We start from the raw sequence: 25,721 nt of genomic DNA on the forward strand, positions 1-25,721 counted from the left end.
CACCCAGCTCCTCCCGTGGTTTGCAGACAGGGTTCCAGGGTCAGGGAGGAGACACAGCTGACACCTCTCGCAGGGCCAGCAACCTGAACCTGGGGGACTCTTTCTGATGGCCTCAAGGGGTGAAATGCAGCAAACCTGAGTCCCTGACTTCCCAGGAGGTGCTGGAAGAAGCCACGTGGCCTCTGCTCATTACACCTGTCACGTTTGCTCTGGGAGCCTTTGGCTGCCATGTAAGAAATCTAGGTGAGGTCAAGTGAAGAGACCAGAGAGAGCAAGACCAAAGTGAACAAGGAGAAAAAGAGAGAGAAAGAGATTGGGGGGCGGGGAAGAGAAGGGGAAGTGAGAAGGCAGGGAGAGAGGGAGAGAGAAGAAAGGGAGAGGGAGATGCTGGAGGAGCTGTGTGTTCTCACTCACGCCTTCAAGAGCCACTACCCGTCCATGACCATGTGACCGTGCAGGAGCCTCAGTGGAGAGCCTCTGAGCCAAGCCCAGTCAACCCACAGAGTCATCCGCAATGATAAATATTGTTGGGAGCTGTGGCTTGGGGTTTGTTACTTCACAATAAATCACCTTCTCGTGGGCCTTCTTCCCTTCCTCGTGACATTCTGGCTTCCAGGCGACCACCTCTCCACCCTACCTGTGTCCAAGTCCTTGTCTAAGGTTCTGCATTGAAGAGAACCCAAACCAAGGCAACGACTGACTGGCTGGCGGGTGTTGGGGAAGACAATTCAGCTGGGGTAAGGTAATTAACCTGAGCTTAGGATTCTTCACCTGGAAAATCGGGAGACTATCAACCTAACCTGAGATGCTTCTGAAGCGGATGCGAAAGAATCCAGGTGAGGAAGTCAGCACCTGGCAGTGGGTCCTGTTTGGGGCTCACTGGCTCAGAGGCAAATTCTAACCGTTACCTTACCAGGTGTTATGGCTGCGTAGGTACCCCTCCTACACCCTCCCGATGCTGACCTGCCGAAGGGACAAGGAAAGGGTGCACAGCCGTGCCTTGGCTTGTCTGCTGGTGGCCTTGCAAAACCCCAGCAAGACAGGGAAGCACCCGAAGGAAAACAGAGCTGGTTCTTATAGTATAGTGATTGCATTTTTTCTGATAAAGATAGCACACCTTTTGTCATAAGCTGTTTTCCTTGCTTTCTGTGTTTCTTTTCTAATCAAATTACCCCAGTTGACACACATTTAAGCAAATAGTTTCATTTCAGGTCACGGGGACTTAGCGCTGCAATCAAGGATCTGAATGAAATTCCTGGCAAAATACAGTAATTAGACACACAATGAAAGCAGAATTGAAATGTCCCAGCCTCCCCACAACACTAAAAGGAAGTCTGGTTAATTTCCAAATTATATTTAGGATCAACATGCAAGGGGTTCTTTTTCATACGGGCAGAGAAATTAGGACCAGAGATCATTACAATAACCACACAAGACTAGGAATGTAATTATAAAATAAACCATACCCTAGCAAGCAAATTATTTTAATGTGTTTCAAGAATTGAATACTCTGTATGGAATTAAAAACAGAGAAAAAAGCAACGTGCAGAAAATTAATTAAAAAGAGTTAAGACACAGAAACTTCGAATGTCATAAAATTACAAATACAAAAGCAACAAATTAAAAAACATACACAATTGCAGATTTCAGTAACATCAGTAGCCAGAACATACCCAATGAATCACTTAATCATCAAATATCTCGCTGATTTTGAAAGGGGGCTAGTGGTTGATGACTTAACCTCAATCAATCCAAAGGACAGGACTCTTTCCTTACATTACAAGCAATCTGTAAAGATGGCTTTAAGTAACTGAGAAAAGGTGGAGCGTCTTTTCTCAAAGGAAATAGACAAGGAAGGCGTTATCCGCTCTGCCCTCCCCCCAACTACCGAAATGTGTACATTCATTCAACTCTGGTAACTTAGGCAACCAAAGGACAATTTCTTTTCTTTTCTTTTTTTGAGACAGAGTCTTACTCTGTCACCCAGGCTGGACTGCAGTGGTGCAATCTCGGCTCACTGTAACCTCTGCCTCCTGGGTTCAAATGATTCTCCTGCCTCAGCCTCCCGAAGAGCTGAGATTACAGGTGACCACGACTGTCTAATTTTTGTATTTTAGGAGAGATGGGGTTTCACCATGTTGGTCAGGATGGTCTCGAACTCTTGGCCTCAGGTGATCCGCCCCCCTTGGCCTCCCAAAGTGCTGGGATTACAGGTGTGAGCCACCGTGCCCAGCCCCAAAGGACAATTTCTTGAGACCCCCACACACCTTCAGAACCACACATTCTATTCATGTTAAAAACAACAAGAAATTAACAACCTCTAAAGCTAAGGACAATGATTCTGTAAAGTGCAAGAATGGTTCATTGTTTCTGCTTTTGTGGATTTCATGTTAAGAATACTTTAAAAGAAAGGGTGGACGGGAGTAAACCAGGACCTCAGTCATATATTTGATCAAGAAATGACCCGTATGGCAAAGGTGAGACGTGGACCGGCCCTCAGGTGTCTCTCCAACTCTGTGCACACCACTGAGGTAGGAGCTCTGGAAGAAATGCAGACCCTCTCAAGGGAGTTAAGGTTTCCTCTTGGCAAATCAGCTGGGGGCCTGAGACAGTCATACCCATGGGCTGCGTGCAACTTTGCATGCAGCTTCACGAAATTCTAGAGCTGCATCGCATCAGCGACGGAGAAGGGCAAGATCCAAGACAAAGCCACACGAGGCGAGGTCCTGGTGCTGACCACTGGCCATCTGTTGTCCAGCACAAATCAAGGGGCCGGAGGAAGGGGATGAGGTGGAAAACCCCCGTCAGGCATTCTATAAAACAGTTATTAGCAAATTGTATCAAAAAGTATCAAAACATTTCAAAAAACTCTAAAAATTGCCAGGCTTGGCAGATGCGCAGGACAGGGTCTCCAAGTGCCCGTGGCGCTGCCCTATATTCCAGGCATTTATCCTGGAGGCCAGGATGCCACCCTTCCCACTCCCCTCCCCTCCCGGGCACTCAGAATCCATAGAGACACCAGGGGGTCCAAACCTTATCTGCAGCTGCCCCGCCAGGTTTGGGACAAGTGGACAGGGTTCCAACCACGAGCTCTGAGAGCCGCAAGGCCCATGAGATGCTGCTGCACCATGGAGGACCAGGGTGAGGGATGAAGGTCGGTGCTCTACAGCGGATGTTGGGGGGTATGGCAGGGGTCCCCTCACTTCCCACATTGCTGCAAGTCACTGAACGATCACTTGGCTTAGGGGTCGAGGTACACTGAACCACAGGTGAACACACCTGAGCTCACGAAGTAGGACCCTGGACCTCAGAGGATGGACCCCACTTCCCCTCAGCATTTGGGTGCCCATCTCAAAGCTGAATATCCCGTAGGTATAAATACACACGTGGTTCCGCTCAGAGCAAGGTCTGAAGTCCCACTTGATAGCCTCAATAAAATGGTAGAACAATGAAAATACCAATTGCGTGCTAAGTACAGTCAGTTGATAAAATAGTCTCTGTGCATTTTAAACAGCAGGAAGTTTGCTATAAGCAACAAGGGTTCATCAGCTTTCTACTCCCTCCCTTCTATTATTATAATACAGTTATGTCTTAAGCAAACAGCTTTCCAAATTGGGTGACGACCAAACTCCAAACTTACAACTAACACGAAGTTACAACTCTAATTCTTTAGAAATGAGAAAAGTTCAAACCTCAATAGAAGCCTGCCATGCTTATTTTGAAATATTGAAAAAAAAAAAAAAGATCCAGGTGTCTTCAAAATTCAAGCAGAACAGCTTGAAACACTTGACAGTTTAACATGATGACACATATGGCCGTTTCCATCTCAACATGGCAGCCTGCAAGCACCTGTGCCTTTGTCACTAGTTTAAAACCCCACTGTTGTGAGGTTCAAATGGCCACTGCAGAGGTACAGCCCAAACTCTGCCCATTTGAGTTAAAAACCATTTTTTTTTCTTTTGAGACAGGGTCTCACTCTGTTACCCAGGTTAGAGTGCAGTGGTGTGATCATAGCTCACTGCAGCCTCAACCTGCCAGGCTCAGGTGATTCTCCCACCTCAGCCTCCCAAGTAGCTGGGACTACTGCATGCCCCACCATCCCTGGCTAATCTTTTGTAGTTTTTTTGTAGAGATGGGTTTTTGCCATGTTGCCCAGGCGCGGTCTCTTTCATTTTCAGTTAGACTGCACAGAAGGGTGAATTTTCAACTTAAAAAGACAAGTAACAAAAACCTGTCCCAGGTACCGCCACTGGGCACTCTTGTGCCCATCCATTGACCCCAAACAAGCTCAAAAACCTTTCTTGTCACAGTGTAGCCACCATCAAATATTAGAAATTGGCTCACAAGATGAAACTTGTTTATCCTCCCTTCAAAGGAGTGCTCCCAACCTTAGTAACATTAGATTTTAAGCCATGTAAATTACAAAACCACCTTAATAGTATCGGGAGAGACATCACAAAATATTAGGCGCAGGATGTCGTATGTAACTCACGAGGCACAAGAAAATCAGAATAGAGGCCAGTAGCTCACACATTTCCAGGGACAAGTCCCAGAAGCAAAACGTAAAAGAGCTGGCTTAGGCTAAAAACCAATGGCTCTCCTCTCCCCAAGGTCAAAGCTCTCCCACTCCCCAAATCACAGAGTCTATGTGCTCTCCCCAACCTGCCCCAAGATTCAGGCCAAACTGCCCATTTGTTCATGACCCAGGCTGAGCTGGGGAAAACAGCCCACGTACACCACACGCTAGCTTCTGAGGGGTCTACAAGCAATAAAACCTTTCCCAGAATAGGAAGGGGGTAAGCTATCCCAAAGTTGGCAGAAGTTCTGCAAAACATGTTTTGTGGGGGTCTGGGACCAGGTATGAGAGAAAAGAGTTTTAGGCTCAAAGAAGTTTGGAAATGCTGGGATGAGACTTCTCAGAGCCTTTCACACACCGGAATGCTGCAGAGCTCCAAGAACTTTGCAGCCTGTTGGTCTGTTTGTTTGCATGCCTTGCAGAACCTCTCAACAGTCTGTAAGCCTCCGGGGACTTCACATGCAAATAACTAGCTAGCTAAATATGCAGACTACCCTCCTCACCAACCACGGAGGGCAGGAACCAGTTCCTTGGCAGGAACTTGAAGCTTTCAGTCCCCAAAATGCTCTCCTCTCTCCTGGAAGGCTACAGAAACAGACCAGTGAGAACCACGGTAAACCCTGAAGGGAAGAGAAAGGAGGTGCAGCAAAGCAGCAGCAGAAATGAAAATAAAAGTTAACTAAGGTTTGTTTTCCTAGTCTAATGTCAATCTTAACACACTGATCCTCACCCACTCGAGCAGCCGAGAGCCCTCTTAAAGGGCAAGCGACGTCGAGACCTGCTCTCGGAACTGTCTGCAGGAAGACTGGCGTTAGACTAGGGTTTGAGATTAAGCACATCGTGAAGTTTACTGATCTCTGCCGTCAGATCTTGGGTGAGGTACAGCTCATTCATGCCTTCCTTGGCTCATGCTTAAAGCCCATCACACTCCTATCCTCCCATAGTTCTGCGCATTTCTCATCCGCTCGGGCAGCTAGGAGCCCTCTTAAAGGGCAAGCGACCCTGATACCTGCTCTAGGAACTGTTTGCAGGAGTCAGTGCAGGCCAGCTCCGCATCCTGAAGGGGATGCCATCCAGGTATGAACAGCTCAGAGGCTGAATGGCCCTATCACCCGGGAGGAGCCTGGAGGGTATTCCATCTAACCCTGTGGCTAAAGCCGGGGGGAGGGGGGATGAGGGAACACATGGATTTGTTCGAGAATTTTCCCAGCAGCACAAAACTCCTTAGAAGCAGAAAACTGGGGCAGGACCTGGCATGGGAGTCAGGGAGACCTCCACTGCCTTCTCAGGGATCCACACGTTGTCCTCTGAGCAGGAGCTTTCAACAGCTCCTCAAGATAGAGTCATAGAGAACAACGGCAAATTCCACAGCACTCGCTTTTTCTTTCCTGATAAATAAACAGATTTGGGAGCTGAGTACATCAGTAATATAAAAGACAGTGGGTTCAGAAAAGAAAAGGAAAAAAAATGCACAAATTACAGAAAAATATTCATAACGAGCTTCACACCTTTTTTCGTTTTTGGTTACCTGTAATGTTTTACAATTCAAGAAGGTTTCCAATGAGGAAAGATGGAATTATTCAGAAACAACGTTCACCGGATACGGAGAACAGCTCCCCAGTAGGAAGTCACCACGTCTCACCTGACAGTCCAGCGAGCTGCGTGGCCCCTGGTCACTCACTCATTCACCCTCGTGGGGGTCTCTGTGCAGTCATTTATAAAACAAACACATTCGACCTTGCCAGTCATTCCCAGATGTGGCTGAAGCCCAGAATTCCAAGAACCAGTTAGAATACAGTTTCTGGGCACCACCTCATCCCCGTTCCTGGTGGTTTTGGATTCCATAATTCTGAGCGGGCTCAGGAATCTGTATTCTTAAAAGCTCAGCCAGGTTTGGGGAGGCTTGGACTAGGTGATCTAAGAGATCCCTTTGAGGCCCCAAGCTTCACTACAGAAATTTCTGTGTAACCCCCATGCCAGCTACTCTCAGGGAGACGGTTAGCAAGGACCCATGAGGAATTGTAACATGGGGCAAAGAACTGCAAAGATACAAGGGGTTGCTCACTGCCTGGGTTAGTTATTCGAGCAAGATATGTAAAGTTACAGAGAGTATTTAATTGGTTACTGTGATATCATAGAAATACCAAGAATCATAAAAGTAAAAAAAGCTGCTAAGTTGTACATAATGTTTCCGGAATACTAAGAAGTTGCTGCTGGTCTACAGAGCCCTGGGATATGATGGTGAGGATGGTCCCAGGAGGCGCAGCTGGGGTCACTGGCCCCGGTCCTGGTGCCTCTTGCCTTTGCCTTTCTTCTTTTTGTCCTCTGGCCTCGGCTCCAGGGCGCAGACACAGGCGGACCCGCCAGCGATGGCCTTGGGCAGGTCGACGCCCCTGCTCCACTTGTCGGCCTCTCGGTCGTACACCTGCACGGTCTTGGAGAAGGCGGTGTTCTCCCAGCTGTAGCCGCCCAGGATGTAGATGCGGCCCTCCCACACTGCCACGCCCGACTCGCTGTTGGCGTGCAGCAGCGGCGCCACGCGGGTCCACTGGTTGCACTGCGGGCTGTAGGCCTCCACGCCCAGCACGTCGAAGCGCTCCATGGACTCAATGTTGTCGTCGCTGCCCCCGATGGAGTAGATGCTGTCGCCCAGGCTGCACATGCTGTGCCAGCCGCGCGCCGTGGTCATGGGCCGCCGCTCCTCCCACACGTCTGTCCGGTGGTCGTAGCACAGCAGGTTCTTGCGGTAGGGGCCGATTTGGTAGTCGTGGCCCCCAGAGATGTACACGAAGTCTTTGTAGATGGTGCCCGCGTGGCCGTATGTGAACCTGCAGGGTCGACGGGCGGAGACAGAGAGAGAGCTCAGGGCTGTGCCAGGCTTACCCTCCCCGAGCCAGGGAACAGCCTGCCGTCTTAGGGAGCCATGAGGATTTAAGAACACAGGCAGTGGGCACCCCACGAACACTCTATAGACAGCAGACGTCACTAGCAAAGAAATGGCGGGCAGGGCGGGGAAGCGGACAGCTTTGCAGTCAGGCCGCCTGGGCCAGAACCCAGCTCCACTCTCTCTGAATCTCCCTTGCCCCATCTGGGAAATGGGAATAATCACAGGACCATCACCCCTTTCACAATGGCTGGAAATGACTAGAGCAATGAGCCAGCAGGCACACACGCACCCAATGAATCGCACATCAAAGAGGAATAATGACATACAGTCCAATTCTAACTGCGCTGGCACTCAGGAAAAGTTTTGCTTAAAACCGTAGAGACAGCAAAATCAGTGGCTGCCAGGGGCTGTGGGGAGAGGGGAGGGAGGGATGGACAGGGCGTGCACAGAGGGGGTTTAGGGCAGTGAAATGATTCTGTGTGAGGCTGTAATGGTGGATTCATGTTGCTTTGTGTTCCTCAAAATCCACAGAACTGTGCCAGGAAGTGGGAACCCTGATGTAAACCAGGGCCTTTAGTGAATAAGAAAGGATCAATATGGCCAGGTGCAGTGGCTCACGCCTGCAATCCCAGTGCTTTGTGAGGCCTAGGCAGGTGGATCACTTGAGGCCAGAAGTTCGAGACCAGCCTGGCGAACATGGTGAAATCCTGTCTCTGCTAAAAATACAAAAATTAGCTCAGTGTGGTGGCGGGCGCCTGCAGTCCTAGCTACTCAGGAGGCTGAGGCAGGAGAATTGCTTGAGCTCAGGAGGCGGAGATTGCAGTGAGTCGAGACTGTGCCACTGCACTCCAGTCTGGGCGACAGAGAGAGACTCCGTCTTAGAAAAACAAAAACACGAGCGCTTACCCTGCACACTTCTAACTCTTGGGGGCACCTGGATGTATTCCACAGCAAAGACTGGTTCAGAAAGTGCACTGCTGGGTGTGGCAACAGGGAACTGGTGGAAAAAATGGTGTGCACCTGCTGCTAATCCCATGGAGATAATAAATGCTCGATACATGCACACCGGAAGGCAGGTGAGACTGAGGAGGGTGAGGCGGCCACCCTGGGGCACTCCCTGCATGTGGGCGCAGGTTTTCCGAGCAGCACCACATCTGCTCTGCAAACAGTGCTGTGGGGTGGGTACGATTATCGTCTCCCTCTACAGATGAGGAACTAAAGGCTGAGAGGGGTGAAGACCCGTGCTTGCGGCTTAGATCTAGCAGATACCCCTATCTCTTCGAGCTCCTCTTGCCCAAGCTCAGGGAGATCCTCAGGTCAGGCCCTCACCCTCTGAAACTCAGCGACTGCACAGACTCAGCCACGGAGTGATGTCCGTCGTGGCGGCAGAGCTGACCCTTGCCCTAAGTCTGAAACCGGAGCCCAGACTGTGCTCCACCACGCCCTCTGCCCCTCACGGTGTACCCACTCTTCCTGACAAGCCAGAAGATTTCGCTCCTGGAATTGGAGGCCGACATGCCCAGAAAGTGAGGCACGTGGACTGAACTATGTCCCATAAAAACATCCCATTTGGAGAGCCTTCCACCAAACCCCAGATCACCTTGGCAAGCCCGCCACATAGGACCAGGAGTCGGTCTTCGGACTGTACGTCTCTACCGAAGAGAGTGCTCCGTTCTCATTCCGGCCGCCGACGGCCACCAGCATGTCTTCGATGGAAGCAAGGTAGAAATCCACACGGCGCTGGTTCATGGAGGCCACCTGTGGAGGTGAGATACCTGTACCTTCCCTTCCCCGAACCCGGGACAGCATCAACATCTGGCGCTGCGTTTCCCAAATGTGTCTGCGGAACACACAGTCCCGGAGAATGTTTGGGAAAGGGAACTGCACCTGAATAAAGGGGGCTTCTTCAGGCGGGAGCTCTGAGCCCCTGAAGTTTCCCCAAGATGCTCTGAATCCCCAAAAGTGGGATGGAGACGCTCTGAACCCCCACACTTGTCATATGGTCAGCCTCGTGGACGGGAACTCTGTGGGTCACGGGTCAGAATTGCTGATCTAGTGGCTTTCTGAAATAAAAATTCATCTTTCCCCCCCCCCCGGCATCAGATCTGTAAAGTTAGTGCTGCTCTGCCACTCTGTGTTAACAGAGCAGGATGTGGCATTCCACAGGAAATTAAACAGAAGAGGCCAGGTGCAGTGGCTCACACCTGTAATCCTGGCACTTTGGGAGGCCGAGGTGGATGGATCACCTGAGGTCATGGAGTTTGAGACCAGCCTGGCCAACAGGGTGAAACCCTGTCTCTACTAAAAATATAAAAATTAGGCAGGCGTGGTGGTAGGTTGTAACTCCAGCTACTAGGTAGGTTGAGGCACCAGAATTGTTTGAACCTGGGAGGCGGAGGTTGCAATGAGCCGACTGTGCCACTGCACTCCAGCCTGGGCAACGGAACAACTCTGTCTCAAAAATAAATAAATAAATAAAAGTAGAAACTTTTTTTTTTTTTTTAAACGAATCCAAGCCAAACACACAGGGAGCAAGAACAAGTCCCCGCGGGAGGCGAGGTTCAGGCCGCCGCTGCTGCCAGGCCTCGGGGAGGAGGGTCCAAAGCCAGGGACCCTGTCCAGTGGTGAGACTTCGACCTTGGAGGGCGGTCTCAGATTTCTGAGAGTAAAATCAAAAGGTCAGCTGGAGTCCATCCTGACTGTGTTTTGAGCTAAGAACAGCACTGAGTTGGGCGCGACGCTGAGGTGTGAGAATAAAGGCTGACACGACTGTCCCGGGGGAGCGGGTGGCTGGAGAGTGCTCCCAGCAGAAAGGAGACACCTTCCCTATGCCAGGGGCTTGCCAATCAACATGAGCTACTGCACTCCCTGTCCCCCATGTATTCCCAGAAGGGGAATCCAAAATGTGGAGAGGACAAGAATCTAAAATATCCTAGCTATGACTTAGCCAGGCTGGGATGAGATCTCAGGTCTGACATCAAGGCCCACGCTCTTCCCAGAATCAGGCCACAATGCATGCCCAAGGGCCAGGTGTGAGCCCTGGTGGCCTCCTTAAACTATCTCCCAAAATGCTTCCAGAGGAGCCCCCCAGAGACTCCAGGACCCGGGGACCTTGAACCACGGATCAAACATCTAGACCCATGCTACTGTCCAACAGAGTAGCCACGCCTCGTGTGGCCACACACACTTGCACACCAATCAGGTAAAGTGAAATGAAATTGAAAATTGGCTTCTTCAGTCGCACTGGCCACATTTCAAGCGCTCAGTCGCCACATGTGGCTGTGGCTACCATATGGGGAAGTACAGACACAGACCCTTCCATCTGCACAGAAAGCCCCACCAGGCAGCGCAGCTCTGAACCACGACGGACCCCTCGAAGGGCGTGGGTCAGCTCTCCCTCTCCCTGTCCAGGGTGTAGGCCCACGGTATGCTGCTCGCCACTTTATCGTCACACCTCATTCAGAAGCAGGATAGTGGCTGTCAAGGCCCCAGAGAGGTAAGGAAAGTCAAGGCTAGGTTAAGGAAACCGAGAGAGTCCTCAAGAGAAAAGAAATAATCCGGCTTTAATCTCACCTTGATCCACTGTTTACAGCGGGGGTCATACCTATAAAGAAGATTGGAGGCCGCGTCCCCTCCGTTGTCCCGTGAGAAGCTGCCGCCGGCGATGAAGATGAAGCCCCCCAGCACCGCGACACAGTGGTGGCTCCGCCGGGCGGGCAGCGGCGTCTCTTTGACCCACTGCTCGCTCTTGGCGTCCAGGTAGCAGGTGTCGTCACTGAGCTCCAGACACCGCTCGGAGACCTCGCCGCCCACGAACAGCAGGCGCTCCTGGTTGGTGCGCAGCGCCGTGCGCTTGGTCTGCATGACGGGCTGGGCCGCCAGGTTGTTGTGGTAGCGCACGGCCTCCTCGATGAAGCCCTCGCAGTTGGCCTCCTTGGGCAGCAGCGAGCACACGGCTGGCTTGACGCGGTGCAGCAGGTCGTTCTTGGGGATGAGCGGGAAGTGGATGTTCTCCAGCACCTGGCGGGCGTGGGCCTCGCGCTCGGGCTGCTGCGTCAGCCACTGCAGGGCGGCCTGCAGGAGGTCGTGCTCACACTCCCGCTGCACCTCGCTGCTGCTCAGGTAGACACACAGCTTCTGCATGGAGACGTTCTGCAGGAAGTCGGGCGTGAAGGACAGCGTGCCGAAGTGGTTCAGGATGAAGCCATCGATGAAGGCGTCAAGCCGCTTGAGGCTGTAGATGGAGGCCAGCTCCTGCAGGTACAGGTAGTTGTCCTCGCTCACCTCCTGCTCCAGGTACTCACAGCAGAAATCTACCACCGTCCAGATCTGCAGCAGGTGGGCCGTCTCCAGGACGTAGTCAATGTTGCCGCCATCCAGCACCAGCTCCCCGCCATACAGGAAGTCCACCACGGCTTTGAGCCCGATGTAGGAGGCGCCGATCAGCTCCACCTCCTTCTGGAAAGCTTCCCGCATGCCAATGGTGAACATGGAGTTGAAGTAGTCGCTGCACACGGCCAGCAGGTTGCGGTGGGCTGGCACACGCTGCTCATCGGCCACCAGGACAATGTCGCAGAAGAGGCCGCGGAGTCGCTGCTCGTTCAGCCGCTGCAGCACCGTGCTTGAGTGGTCGGCCCAGCGGTATACCTGGCCAGAGAAGACACATCAGAAAGGGCACAGCAGCCTGCTCAGCCCTGTTCCAACCCAGTGGGTCCTGACCAGTATTTTCAACAAAATGAAATTGAAGAAAACAAGAAATAAAATGCTGCATCAGAGGGCATTGCAGGAAGTACAGGTGTTTCTTTTTTTTTTTTTTTTTTTTTTGAGACGGAGTCTGGCTCTGTCGCCCAGGCGGCAGTGCGGTACCGTGCAGTCTCGGTTCACTGCAAGCTCACTCCACCTCCCGGGTTCATGCCATTCTCCTGCCTCAGCCTCTTGAGTAGCTGGGACTACAGGCGCCCGCCACCACGCCCCGCTAATTTTTTTGTATTTTTAGTAGAGACGGGGTTTCACTGTGTTAGCCAGGATGGTCTCAATCTCCTGACCTCGTGATCCGCCCGCCTTGACCTCCCAAAGTGCTGGGATTACAGGTGTGAGCCACTGTGCCCGGCTCCGGGTTTGAGACCAGCCTGGCCAACATGGTGAAACCTTGTCCTACTAAAAATACAAAATTTAGCCAGGCATGGTGGCATGTGCCTGTAATCCTGGCTACTCAGGAAGCTGAGGCAGGAGAATTGCTTGAACCCAGGAGGTGGAGGTTGCAGTGAGCCGAGATCACACCACTACACTCCAGCCTGGGAGACAGAGCAAGAACTCCATCTCAAAAACGAAAAACCAAAAAACAAAACAAACAAACAACAAACAAAACAAACCAACAAACAAACAAACAAAACCCCAAAACCAAACAAGACAACAATTCAAGCCAGGCATGGTGGCTCCTGCCTGTGATCTCAACGCTTTGTGAGGCTGAGATGGGAGAATCGCTTGAGGCCAGGAAGTTCAAGACCCCCCTGGGCAACATAGCGAGATTCCTGTCTTTACAAAATATTTTAAAATTAGCCGGGCATGGTGGCATTTGTCTGTAGACCCAGCTACTCAGGAGGCTGAGGCAGAAGGATCGCTCAAGCCCAGGAGCTTGAGGCTGCAGTGAGTCATGATTGCACCACTGTACTCCAGCCTGGGCAACAAAAACAAATCCTGTCTCTAAATTAATTAATTAATTAATTCAACATAGGGAGAAACAGATAACTGAAAACTATCACATAGATAGTTAGCCGGTCTATTCCAGGGTGACTGAGGTAAAGGACTGGCTGGGCACTAAGCCTGAAGACGGGAAATGTGGTGGGAGGAGGAAAATTGACCGAGGGCTATTAGGTATTAGCAACTATGTGGTTCAACTTATTTATTTATTTTTTTGAGATGGGGTCTCACTCTGTTGCCCAGGCTGGAGTGCAGTGGCACGATCACAGCTCACTGCACCCTGGACCTCCTGGGCTCAGGTGATTCCCCCACCTCAGCCTCCTGAATAGCTGGGACTACAGGTGTGTGCCACCACGCCTGGCTAATCAAAAAAATTTTTTGTAGAGACGAGGTCTCACTATGTTGCCCTTGACCTCCTGGGCTCAAGTGATCCTTCCGCCTTAGCCTCCTGAGTAACTAGGACTACAGGCACACACTCCCACGCCCGTCTGATTTTTATAATTTGGAGGGACAGGGTCTCCCTAAGCTGCCCAGGCTCTGAATTCTTAAAAGTTACTTCTTAGCATGTGTCCTACAGCAGTGGGTTTTATTTTTTTCTTCTCTTTCTAATCTTCTTTTTGTTGCCATGCATACATTTGTCACTGAGACCCTTTATTTCCCTGTGGTTATTTCCACGTCCAGTCAATTCAAACAGCAACGTCTCCGTCCATGTTACAGGAGCAGGCCACGTTCTCACAACCTGTAGAGGATGCTACACAGATACGACCTGGCATTTCCTTCCGAGTTCAGAGGGCCAGGCTGACCCGCTCTTCCACTCTAGGCTGGCTTTTCTGTTCATAGGTCACATGCATGGAGATCTCTATTTATCCTGGTTACTCGCAGAGACAGCCAGGCTGGCCTACACCGGGTTTTTAAAGTCTTTCTCATTTTTAGAAACAGGGTCTTGCTCTGTTGCCCAGGCTGGCATGCAACAGTAGATCAGAGATCACTGCAGCCTGAAACTCCTAGGCTTGGCCGGGCATGGTGGTCATGCCTGGAATTCCAGCACTTTGGGAGGCCGGGATGGGCGGGTCACCTGAGGTCAGGAGTTCGAGACTAGCCTGACCAACATGGTGAAACCCCGTCTCTACCAAAAATACAAAATTAGCTGAGTGTGGTGGTGGGCGCCTGTCATCCCAGTTACTCGGGAGGCTGAGGCAGAAGAATCGCTTGAATTCCAGAGGCGGAGGTTGCAATGAGCCATTGCACTCCAGCCTGGGCAACAAGAGCAAAACGCTATCTCAAAAGCAAAACAAAACAAAACAAAACAAAACAAAAAAACTCCTAGTCTCAAGCAATCCCTCCGCTTCAGCCTCCTTGGCAGCTGGGACTACAGGTATGTGCCGCCATGTCCAGCTACTTTTTACTTTTATTTTTTGTAGAAATGGGATCTCACTACATTGCCCAGGCTGGTCTTGAGCTCCTGAGTTCAAACAATCCTCCTGCCTCAGCCTCCCAATGTTCTGGGATTCCAGGTATAAGCCAGCGTGCCAGGTCTCAGCTTCTAATTATGCAGGAATGGTCTGTGCTTCTACAGACACTGACGGAGGCCCCTCTTGGGTGCGAGCTGAAGGAAGGAAATTAAAAAGTACTACAGTGGCTGGTGATCAAGTCACAGTACAGGCTTAGTGGCCTGAGAGACGCAAGTGAGGGCATGAGGCGGCTATCTGCCACCCGGGGCCCCTGGCTGTCTCCACGCTGGTGAGAGTGCTGACCTACCACGCTTAGATGGAGATACGCACAACCCCAGACTGCAGTGTAAAAAGGGAAAGAGCCCAGAGGGTGGGACTGGCGACAGCCCCAGTTAATGGCTGCGGCGGGGAGCCACCAGCTCCAGTTAGCTGGGGCAGGGGGCAAGAGCAGTGTTATTTCCAAAACTGGGTTTCTGTTCTAAGTGGGCTGGAATGATGCTGCACCCGGGTACAATCAGCTGCAATCTGCTTCTGGTGTTTTAGCACAGCTGCATAGATGACAACTTTCCAAAAACAAAGGCACATGATTTCCTTTATTTTTTTATTTTTATTTTTTTTCGGGGGGGATACAGAGACTCCCTCTGTTGCCCAGGCTGGAGTGCAGTGGCTCGATCTCAGCTCACTGCAACCTCCACCTCCCGAGTTCAAGCGATTCTCCTGCCTCAGCCTCTCAAGTAGCTAGGATTACAGGCACATGCCACCCCCGGCTAATTTTTAATTTTTTTTTAGACAGAGTTTCACTCTTGTTGCCCAGGCTGGAGTGCAATGGTGTGATCTCGGCTCACTGCAACCTCCGCCTCCCAGGTTCAGGCGATTCTCCTGCCTCAGCCTCCTGAGTAGCTAGGACTACCGGCATATACCACCATACCTGGCTAATTTTGTATTTTTAGCAGAGACAGGGTTTTGCCATTTTGGCCAGGCTGGTCTTTAACTCCTGACCTCAGGTGATCTGCCTGCCTCGGCCTCCCAAAGTGCTGGGATTACGGGCATGAGCCGCTGCTCCCAGCGTACATATATTTATTTATTTCAGTAGAGACGGGGTTTCACCATGTTGGCCAGGTTGGTCTCGAACTCCTGACCTCAAGTGATCCACCCACCTCAGCCTCCCAAAGTTCTAGGATTCCAGGCATGAGCCACTGCGCCTGGCCAGTGTATCAATTTTAAAGGGACATTGGTAACAAAGTTTCCGCATTTCAGGTAACTTAGAAGCTCCAACCTACAGCATTCTCTGATGATATGAGTCCTGTTCATTTCTCTATTTCCTATTTTAGTGCCTTAATCAAATGCAAGGCCGAGCAGAGGGAGAAACTCAGGTTGTCAGGGGCTTATACCTGGGAGGAGGCAGCAGGTACAGGGTATTAGATGTGGAAAAAGAATTTAGTATTAACATGGAACAACACTTTTTTTTTTTGAGACAGGGTCTTGCTCTGTCACTTAGGTTGGAGTACAGTGGTGCGATCATAGCTCACTGCAACCTCTACCTCCTGGGCTCAAGTGAGCCTCCCACCTCAGCCTCCTGAAGAGCTGAGACTACAGGTGTATGCCACCAGGCCCGGCTAATTTTTGTATCTTTTGTAGAGATGGGGTTTAGCCATGTTGTCCAAGCTGGTCTCAAACTCCTGAGCTTATGAGATCCTCCCGCCTTGGCCTCCCAAGGTGCTGGGATTCCAGGCGTGAGCCACTGTGCCTGGCTGAGCAACACGTCTTAGGGCAGACAGGTGAACAGTGTGGTCACACAGTGGGAAGACGCCAACATGCTGGAATACACAGTCTACCTCTACAAACTAAAGCAGCAACACGGGTGAGGCTCACAGGCACAACGTCGTGCAAAAGAAACCACACAGGAGAGTACCCAACCTCGGATCCCATTTAGATAAAGTTCTAAAGCAGACCAAACCACAGCGGTGGGGTTGCGACAGTGACTATCTTGAGTGTAACAACTGGGAGGGTTTGGTAGTATTGTTTCTTGCCCATCTGGGTGCTGGTGACATAGGTGTGTTTAATGTCTAGAAATTCATGGGTACACTTTTTAAAAATAAAAAGTTAGAAACAGGCCAATCATGGTGGCTCACCCCTGTAATCCCAGCACTTTGGGAGGCTGAGGCGGGCAGGTCACGAGGTCAAGAGATCAAGACCATCCTGGCCAACATGGTGAAACCCCGTCTCTATTAAAAATACAAAAATTAGCTGGGCGTGGTGGCACGCACCTGTAGTCCCAGCTGCTCGGGAAGCTGAGGCAGCAGAATCACTTGAACCTGGGAGGCAGAGGTTGTAGCGAGCCAAGATCACACCACTGCACTCCAGCCTGGGCAACAGAGCGAGACTCTGTCTCAAAAAAAAAAAAAAAAAAAAAAAAAAAAGAAAAAGAAAAAGAAAAAGAAAAAAAAGAGTTAGAAACATAATCCAGTGATACAGAACCCTAGTCCTAAGAGATTCAGTTCAGAGAAAAACAAACTCAGGGTCCTGGCGTTAGGGGACAAAGATTTCCAGTGCTGTCAAACTTAGAAAGCAGCAGTGTCTCCCAAGCCAAGCTCCAAAACAAAGCCCTTTTGAGCAAGCGGCGAGACCTCGCCGGGTTTTCACATTCGATGAAGCTGGGCTTGGCAGGAACCTTCCTGGGGAACTCACGTGAGAATAGGAGGTCATTTCTCAGGAGAACCAACCTCTCTTGAAAATGACAGCTGGTTTTTCTTTTAGAATCTGTAGAATCTCTTTTCCTCCTTTGTCTCAACTCTATAGGCTGCTCCCAGCTCCCTTCATCTAAAGAAGCGTTTCTGTACCTTTTTCATTATTGCCCCCCAAGAAGGCTTTTTAAGATTTTTTTCACTCATAGCCTCCCCAGCAAAATTTTAACATCACAGATGCATTGTATGTCTGCTCATGGACTGTATGTATAATTGTGTCTTATGCACAAAAGGAGTAAAATTCCTTCCACCCTCCCAAGAACCAATTTTCTCCCACTTCAGGGCAGTATCATACTCATTGAGAATCCATGATCTGAGGTAACCATAAGATTTAACCTCCAAAAGTGACACCTCTAAAGAACTGAGGGCATTACGAGTATCTACAATGAGGAGACAGGTTACCAGGAACCTTGAACCAATGGCTCCCCCCATCTTTACCAACAGCAGCTGTGGGGACAGGAGTTTGTGGAAAGTATAGCAGCCGGGTCTTGCTCTTGGATTTTAATGTGGCAGATGGGAACAGGCTACATATTTCTAATTAGAATTCCCACAGCAGCCTGGCTCTGGGGAACTCACCCTCACTTGCTCTTGGGTTCCAGGGAATCATGACCAGGGAAGAGGACTCCAGGCCCTTGGGGTACAGGTACACAATGTGTTGCCCTCACCCTAAGATAGAAGGCTGAGTTCTCAATGCACCTGTCCTTGGAGTTTTTGAGCCCTAAAGCGGGCATGGGAACCCCAGTTTTCTTCCTGTCCCATCCACCTCCTTGGGTTGATGAATGGGTCAAGCTGTCACAAAGAGAAAGCTCTGGGATGTCACACTGAAAAACGAAGACGTCTGGCCACAGTGTCTCTAACATCCCTCACACTTCCCACTCTCTGATTTTATGACAATTTCCGCTCCTTGCCCATTTCCACCTTTACTTGTCATTAAGGAGACTGACAACACCAATGACAAAAAAATCAGTCTGTGATTAGAAATGAGTGAATCAGAAAAAGGATCACACTTCTTAGGCAATTTGCACAGGTGGTGAGTGAACATTCACAGACCTTGGATGATTCGCTGATCTTGTATGGCCGAGACACTCGCGTCTGCCTGCTTCCCTCCATCATTAAAGAGATCTCAGCCCTAGGAGAAGAACAGGATTTCTGAGCATGCAGTCATAACTCTAGCTCATTCATTAATTTCAGGCTCTGCTAGCAGATACCAAGGACGACAGTGAAAACAGTCACACGGAGGAAGGAGGGAGGGAGGACCGTGCGCTACAAAGAACTCTTTTACACTGAGTTGAGAGCTCATCGGGTTGTTAGAATTGGACAGAACATGTAACTTGCATTCCTTTATCATCTAAAATCTGACATCATGTCATTTAGTTCACTTCCTACAAATAATTACCTTTTGGCTACACCGAGGTTAAAATGATAAGTTATAATTTCGGAGCCCAGACTACAGTCCTAGAACCAAACTAAGGGACTTACATGTGCCATCTCATTTAACCCCCACAAAGATTACACTTGGCCAGGCTGATATTGCTTATCCCATTTCACACATGAGGATACTGATCTCATGGTCACAAAGCTAGTAAGTGGCTGAGAATCACACCTGGGTCTGTCCAGCTTCAAAACCTGGATCCATCACCATGACACGATGCTGAATGAGGCCCGGGGTTCGAGAGCATCACACTTTGAAAATATGATACAGGTGAGGATGTGGTACAGTGATGACTACCATGTACACAGTACATTCCAGACACACTGTCCCCAAGTGCTTCTCTGTGGCTTCACTCACTTAGTCCCCATTGCAACCCCATGAGGCCAGCACTGTGACTGGAGGATGCTGACAGCAGTGAGGTGAAATAACCTGCTCCGTGTCACACAGCGGGAACTGGCAGAAATGGGATTCCAGGTCAGGGAAAAGTCCATGCTCTTAACTCTTAGGCTACACTGCCTGGCTCTTGGAGGGGGGATCACTGCAGGCAGTGTTAGGCTTTGGTGTGGTGGGGGATGGGGGTGGGGGGGGGGGGGGGGGGGGGGGGGGGGGGGGGGCGGGGCGCAGTGGGCAGATGCTTCAAGGATGGAGGGGAACACAGAGAAGGGACTTTGCCAACTAATATTAGTACAAGTGACACACTGAGACTAAGGTTTTAAAGAGGATTTTTCCCCCTGCTATTTGAGTTCAGGAGAAGAGTTTGTTACCTATTGAACACACTGTCTTTACTAATAAAGAACAAAGTGACAAGAAGTCAGCACTGTTCTTAGATAATTGGGGACACAGGCAGGGCACTCCAGTGTTCCCATGGAAGGAATGAATTCGGGCACCGTCCGTCCTGTGCAACTCCCCTAGGGAGAGAAGGGACAACAAGATTCCTCTTGACAAACTAGAAACTTTGTGACAACGACAAGCTGTTCCCATTCCCGGCCCTCCTGACTACCCCTAGGATGCTGGAGAGCCCAGAGAGGGAAGAGAAGAAACGCAGCTTTCGGGCAGTGCCCACCGCGGACCCGACTTCATTCCACCTTCACCCTTTGAGACAGGTGCCACCGTCGTTCCCACAGTGAGACCCGGCGCTCGGGTGCCCCGGGGGGGTTGCCCAAGGTCACAGAGCAGCAAGCAGCAGGTGCCTCTCTCTCCACCGCCCCAGGCAGCCTGCCCGGGCTCAGCCAGGCCCTCTAACGCTCAACGCTTTCTTTTCTAGGCCAAGATACCTAGAGAGTTCCCGGGGCGGAGGCTCCCTGCTGTCTCCTGCAAGTGCGTGGAGGTGGGGGCTGACTTCCACGCATGTTGGATGTCAGCGGCCTCCGACGCTTTTTGGAAGCAGGTGAAGGGTCAAGGCCACCCACACACACAGTGACAATCCCAAGTCACTGGAAAAGGTCTTCCAGTAAACATGGGAACGCAGGCCCCGTCCGGACGGGGGGGGGGGGGGGCTCCCAGGGAGCCTCCTTCCCAAGCTCCCTCCCGACCTCAGCGTTGGAGAAAGCGACGCTGCTGACACCGGCTCGCCCGCGGGGTCTCCGGGGACGCCGCTGTCGTTCACTCGGACCCCGCAGCCCAGGCGGAACTCAGCGCAACGGCCGCCCAGGCAGGCTCCAGCCGGAGGCGAGGAGGCGGAGGCGGAGTCGGGACCGCCCGGGGCGGGGGCCACTCACCTGCCACGCGCGGGGCGGAACGCACAGGCCGCACCTGTGTCACTTGCGGGGGCGGCGGCCCCTCCCCTGGCCTCTTCCCCCAGTCGCGGCGCCCCACTCACCCACCCGCCCGCCCGCCCCGGGCACCAAGGGGCGCAGGGGGCTCGCGGCTAGCGGGGGCCGGGGACCCTTCCGATCGCCGCCCGCCCCCCGCCCCTGCCGGGCGCGGCTTCCCGGCGGTCCCGGGCTGAAGGGTGGGCGCGCGCGTAGGCCCACCTGGCAGGACGCGCTACGATCGCGGCGGGGACAGCCCCGGCGGCGGGGCCGGGCGGTCGGGGCTGCGGGGCCCGGGTTCAGGAGCCCCCCGGCCGGCCCGCTGCGCAGCCATGGCTCCGCCAGGAAGTGCGAGGCCGAGGGCGGAGGCGGCGCGCGTGGCCAATGGCGGCGGCCGCGGGGAGGCGGGGCCGGGCGGCGCGGGGCGGGGCCTGCGGCCGAGGGCGGGGCGCGGGGGCCGTGGGGTGAGCTCGCGGGGTGGACGCGCCCCTCGTCCGCGCCCCGGGGATCCCCGGTGTCCACCCCACCACGACGCCCGATTCCGTCCCTTCAAGGGCAGGCCGCAGCCCCGCCGCGCGAAATGCGCCCTGGTGCCACCCACCGTCACGGACGCAGGGCCACGGCGGGGACGGGACACGCAGGGTCCCGGGCCTCGAGGCACCGACGCGTGCGCTGGGACCTCCTTGCTGGCCCGGAGTCGCCGGGACGGGCACCGCGCCTCTCGCCTCCTTCCGGGCTGAGCTGGAGCGTCCCTGCGGCCACCCTGTGGGGAGGCCTTTGCTAACCACTCTGCTTAAAGTCACATCCCCCCTCTCTCTCCACCCCAACTTCCAACCCCACGCTTCACTTGAGCTTTTATCAGCGTCTAATATTCCAAAGAATGTACTGGTTTATTCGGTTTATTGTCTCTCCTTCCTATCAGAAACCCCCAGGGCAGGGTTTACTGTCAGTTCTATTCCTGACTGGACCCCCCAGACTGGCACACAGTAGGTGCTCAGTAAATACGTGTGGAATGAATGAACGTAACCTTCATCGATCAATCTATCGTCACACTTCGCTCATGCTACAGCGAGATAACCCTTGAGGATGTAATACTTAGAGAAAGAAGCCCGACACGAAAGACCACACATTGCATGATTCCGTGCATGTGAAATATCCAGAAGAAGCCAATCCATAGAGACAGAAAGTAGATGAGTGGTTGCCAGGGGCGGGGAGTTGCTGGAGTGGGAAATGGCTGCTGAAGGATCAGCAATTTCTTTTGTGTAGTACTCACTACAGCCTCCACCTCCCAGGCTCAAGTGATCCTCCTGCCTCAGTCTCTCATGCAGCTGGGATCACAGGTGCCGGCTGCCACAACCGGCTATTTTTTGGCTATTTTTTTTCTTTGATTTTTATAGAGACAGGGTTTCAGTTTGTTGTCCGAGCTGGTCTTGAACCCCTAGGCGCAAGCGATCCTCCTCCCTCGGTCTCCCAAAGTGCTGGGATGACATGTGTGAGCCAGCACACCCAGCCCACTTACAGGATCTTTGTTTTTTAGTTATTGATTTTATTTATTTTTTGAGACAGAGTCTCTCTATCACCCAGGCTGGAGTGCAATGGCTCAATCTCAGCTCACTGCAATCTCCACTTCCTGGGTTCAAGTGATTCTCCTGCCTCAGCCTCCTGAGTAGCTGGGGTTACAGGCACCCACCACACGCCTGGCTAATTTTTGTAGTTTTAGCAGAGATGGGGTTCATCATGTTGGCCAGGATGGTCTCAAACTCCTGACCTCAGGTGATCTGCCTGCCTCAGCCTCCCAAGGTGCTGGGATTACAGGTGTGAGCCAAGGACCTTTAAATGATGTTCTCACTGGATTGCTATCCCCCATCTCTCTCTCTCCCCTTTTCTTTGGGGACTGTACACATTCACCCTTCCAAGCCTTACTTGCCCATCTTTGACCCTTCCTGGACCTGTCCCCACCACAGACAAAGCTAATCCTCATGTTGTTCTATCTCTGTTCCCTGACATGTGGATCTCTGTTCCAACATGAATTCAGGCACTGCCTCTCCTTCATCCAACAGACTTTTCAGGAACACCTGCTGTGTGGCCGGCACTGTGGTAGGTGCAAGGGATACAAAGAAGAAACTTTCAGGGCTTTTAGGAAGAGAGGGAAACAAGTCAATCAGCGATGGTCCTATCATGGTGAGTCCTGTGTTGGGGCGATACATGGAGCACCATGAGTTGTACATATTCGTTTTTACAGCTAAAGATTCTCTTGATAGATAGATACAGGTAGATAAACAGATACATGCTCCTGTATATATGGGTATCTATCATATCTCTTTATCTATCTAACAAGAGATTTAGCTGTATTTTAAGAGCCTATAACTCTTACATAGATAAATAGATACATGCGCCTCTATATATGGGTATCTATGTTATCTATCTAACAAGAGATTTCTCTGTAGATATTTTAAGAGCGTATAACTCAGCATCGACATCGGCCTTCCGGGTGTTGTGTTCATTATGAATGAGAAGACGTGCAACCTGGTGTATGGGGGCCAGAGTAAGCGCCTAAGACAAGCTCATCCACACATGACCTTGACATGAAAAGGGTGTGGACTTGGCTAACTTGGCTTCACCCTGCGTTCCCCAACGGTACTTTGTGAATCACCCTCTCACTCTTTTTCTTTCAGTAACGTTTTTGTCCTCCCAAATTATAAAAGTAATGCATACTTTACTCAACTACTCTCAATACAGAGAAGTTCAAACAGCCGAGTGTAGTGGCTCACGCCAGTAATTCCAGCACTTTGGGAGGAAGAAGGATCACTTGAGTTCAGGAGTTCGAGACCATCCTCGGCAACATAGCAAGACCCTCGTCTGTACAAAAAAATTAAAAATTAGCCAGTCATGGCTGCATGCGTCTTTAGTCCCAGCTACTTGGGAGGCTAAGGTGTGAGGATCGCTTGAGCCCACGAGGTCAAGGCTGCAGTGGGCTGTGGTTGTGCCGCTGTACTCCAGCCTGGGTGACGGAGCAAGACCTTGTCTCAAAAACAAAACAAAACAAAACAAACACTCATTTCTACATCATTCAAAAAATTGGTTCATATTTTTCTCTTGATATTTTCCTCTTACATCATTTCTTTGCCATAATGAACTAGACAGTGCTCTAAGCCCTCTGCATGTATTAACTCATTTGATACTATCTCTGTACCCTGGGATGTGGATCTCCGTCCTTACATGCATTCATACATTCCCTCCTTCATTCATTCAGCAGACTTTTCAGGAACACCTGCTGTGTGCTTGGCACTGTGGTAGGTGCCAGGGATATTAAGAAGAAACTTTTCAGGGGTTTTAGGAAGAGAGTCAAACAAGTCAATCAGCGATGACCCTATCGTGGTGAGTTAATACCTTGATCTTTAAGGAAGGTATCACTACCTTCCCTGTTTGCAGATGGGGAAGCTGAGTCCTGGAGAAGTTAAATCCCTTGCTCAAGGTGCCAGAACTCGTAAGGAGCAGAGCTAGGCTTTGAACCCAGGGAGTCTGCCTCCAGTGTCTGCAGCCCTAGCCTTGGCCACTGCCCCACAGTACCTCAGTGCACTGATGACAGTAATGTGTGCTCAGTGCAGAGAGCTGGAAAACAGGCCCAGAAAAGGAAAGTATCACCCACCTGAGGAGAACAGCTGTTGGCATTTAAGGATAAACCAGCTCAATATTTTTCTCCTGCGTATATTCCCTGCATGTCTATGCAAATGAGATCCTGTGGTGCACGCTCCTTTTTAGCTGACTTTTTCCCCATTTTGCAAATGTCATGAGTTTTTCACATGTCAGTAAGTTCTCATCTATGATACGATGTTTAATGGCTGTGCCTGATCCTTCAGCATGGATTGTGCCCTTGACCTCCCCGCATTGTTGGGCATCCATCTGGCGTCTCTATGATGAACCATGCCATGGTGAACATCCTTCCACACACACCCATGTGCACATCTCTGACAGTGAAGGGGAATTGCTGGCTCTGAAGGACTGCATATTTGTAAGACCCCAAACCATGCCTCTCCCCTGAAAGCCTGTCCTAATTGGTGCCCCCAACAGTGGCTCAACACTGTCACTTCTGAGATTCAGGCACCATCCAATGGAGCCAGCTAGCTACATGTTTTGCACGGCCCAGGGCAGAATGAAAATGTGGGCCACCTCTTGTCCCAAAAGCAGGAGAAAAGCTTGTTCCTTTCTTCTGCAGACTCTCTCCCCAACATGGTGCCTTTCTTTCTGTTCCCTCCCTCCTTGTCTCTCTCTCTCTCTTTCTTTCCTGGGTGGAACAATTGCCACTGTCACCAAAGACGATGACTGCAGGCTCAGGTTATCTTCATCCTCAATACCTCTGTCCAGAAACAAATGTCACAGAAGAGTACCCAGTGAAAGAGGCACGCCATCTGGAAGCCCAGAATGTCAAAAACATGGGGCAGGGCCTGGGCAAGTTAGGCCTAGTTTGATGGTAATTCACGTTCAGGCCCTGTGCTAACTGCTCTGCTCCCTCCCCTGTCTAATCCTCACAGTAACCTATGGTCAGTGCTATTGTTCTCCCCACTTTACAGATGAGGAAACTGAGGTTCTGAATGATTAGGTGACTCACCCAATATCACACAGCTGGTAAGCATGTGAACCAGGATGAGAAACTCAGGTTGTCTATGCCAGTGCCCAGTTAACCAGTTCACTAGCACACCGGAAGCCGCCCCCGGGGGCGGCAAGCTGACCACGCCTGGGACACTGGAGGTTGCAGTGTTTACTAACAGGCGGGGCGAGGAGCATCTCTGTCTCCCTCTGAAGACCATTTGGAAGGAGGTGTGAGAGCTGTCTCCAGGCTTCCCCAGAGAACAGCTGGGCCTGGAAGGGGCGGTCCAGGTTCCATAATAACTGCTACCTGCTGCTGCAGCAATTTTCCCTGTGGGGGTTTCCATGTCCGAGTCTCCTGGGGAAGGAGGCTGGGAGGAGGAGGAGGAGGAGGAGGGCTGATTCTCTAAACGCCCCGTGCTTCTTACCGAAGGTCTGTCCTTGGCCCAGCTTCCCTTCCAAAGGTTGAGTAATCTCAAAAAATTGCAGCCTGGCATGAAAGAGCAGGCCTGCAGGCCAAGCCGGATCACGTCCACACGCGGGATGCTTGGCCCACACGCTCCTGTATGCCTCTGACTGTTAGAGCAGAGGAC

The 25,721-nt window shown here is 51.4% G+C and overlaps 2 protein-coding genes across 3 annotated transcripts; both read right to left on the bottom strand.

Moving 5' to 3' along the window:
• Positions 1-1,338: 1,338 nt before the first annotated feature.
• Positions 1,339-5,014, bottom strand: LOC103880590. The gene is made up of 2 exons (XM_031658627.1): positions 4,531-5,014; positions 1,339-3,222 (listed from the first exon to the last, which is right to left on the bottom strand). The coding sequence occupies exons 1-2, from the start codon at positions 4,833-4,835 to the stop codon at positions 2,871-2,873; spliced, it is 657 nt and encodes a 218-aa protein (XP_031514487.1). The 5' UTR covers positions 4,836-5,014; the 3' UTR covers positions 1,339-2,870.
• A 1,657-nt stretch (positions 5,015-6,671) lies between these two features.
• Positions 6,672-20,918, bottom strand: KLHL36 (kelch like family member 36). Of its 2 annotated transcripts, none has more exons than XM_003917256.3 (5): positions 20,764-20,918; positions 18,409-18,487; positions 11,037-12,110; positions 9,064-9,221; positions 6,672-7,404 (listed from the first exon to the last, which is right to left on the bottom strand). In XM_003917256.3, the coding sequence occupies exons 2-5, from the start codon at positions 18,469-18,471 to the stop codon at positions 6,849-6,851; spliced, it is 1,851 nt and encodes a 616-aa protein (XP_003917305.1). In that variant the 5' UTR covers positions 18,472-18,487; positions 20,764-20,918; the 3' UTR covers positions 6,672-6,848. The 2 variants fall into 2 exon arrangements, with proteins under 2 accessions (XP_003917305.1, XP_031513910.1); XM_031658050.1 differs by lacking the exon at positions 20,764-20,918 and adding an exon at positions 20,509-20,527.
• Between the last annotated feature and the right edge of the window lie 4,803 nt (positions 20,919-25,721).

Source organism: Papio anubis, chromosome 18, assembly GCF_008728515.1.
Source record: "Papio anubis isolate 15944 chromosome 18, Panubis1.0, whole genome shotgun sequence".
Classification (NCBI taxonomy): Eukaryota; Metazoa; Chordata; class Mammalia; order Primates; family Cercopithecidae; genus Papio; species Papio anubis.

Coding starts and splice junctions, on each gene's coding strand:
- LOC103880590 (XM_031658627.1), bottom strand. CDS start 4,835: ATGTTTTGCAGAACTTCTGCCAACTTTGGGATAGCTTACCCCCTTCCT. Junction 3,223..4,530: donor GGACTTGTCCCTGGAAATGT/GTGAGCTACTGG, acceptor GATCGTTCAGTG/ACTTGCAGCAATGTGGGAAG.
- KLHL36 (XM_003917256.3), bottom strand. CDS start 18,471: ATGATGGAGGGAAGCAGGCAGACGCGAGTGTCTCGGCCATACAAGATC. Junction 12,111..18,408: donor AGATCAGCGAATCATCCAAG/GTCTGTGAATGT, acceptor TTCTCTGGCCAG/GTATACCGCTGGGCCGACCA. Junction 7,405..9,063: donor TATGTGGCGGGCTTGCCAAG/GTGATCTGGGGT, acceptor TCGACCCTGCAG/GTTCACATACGGCCACGCGG.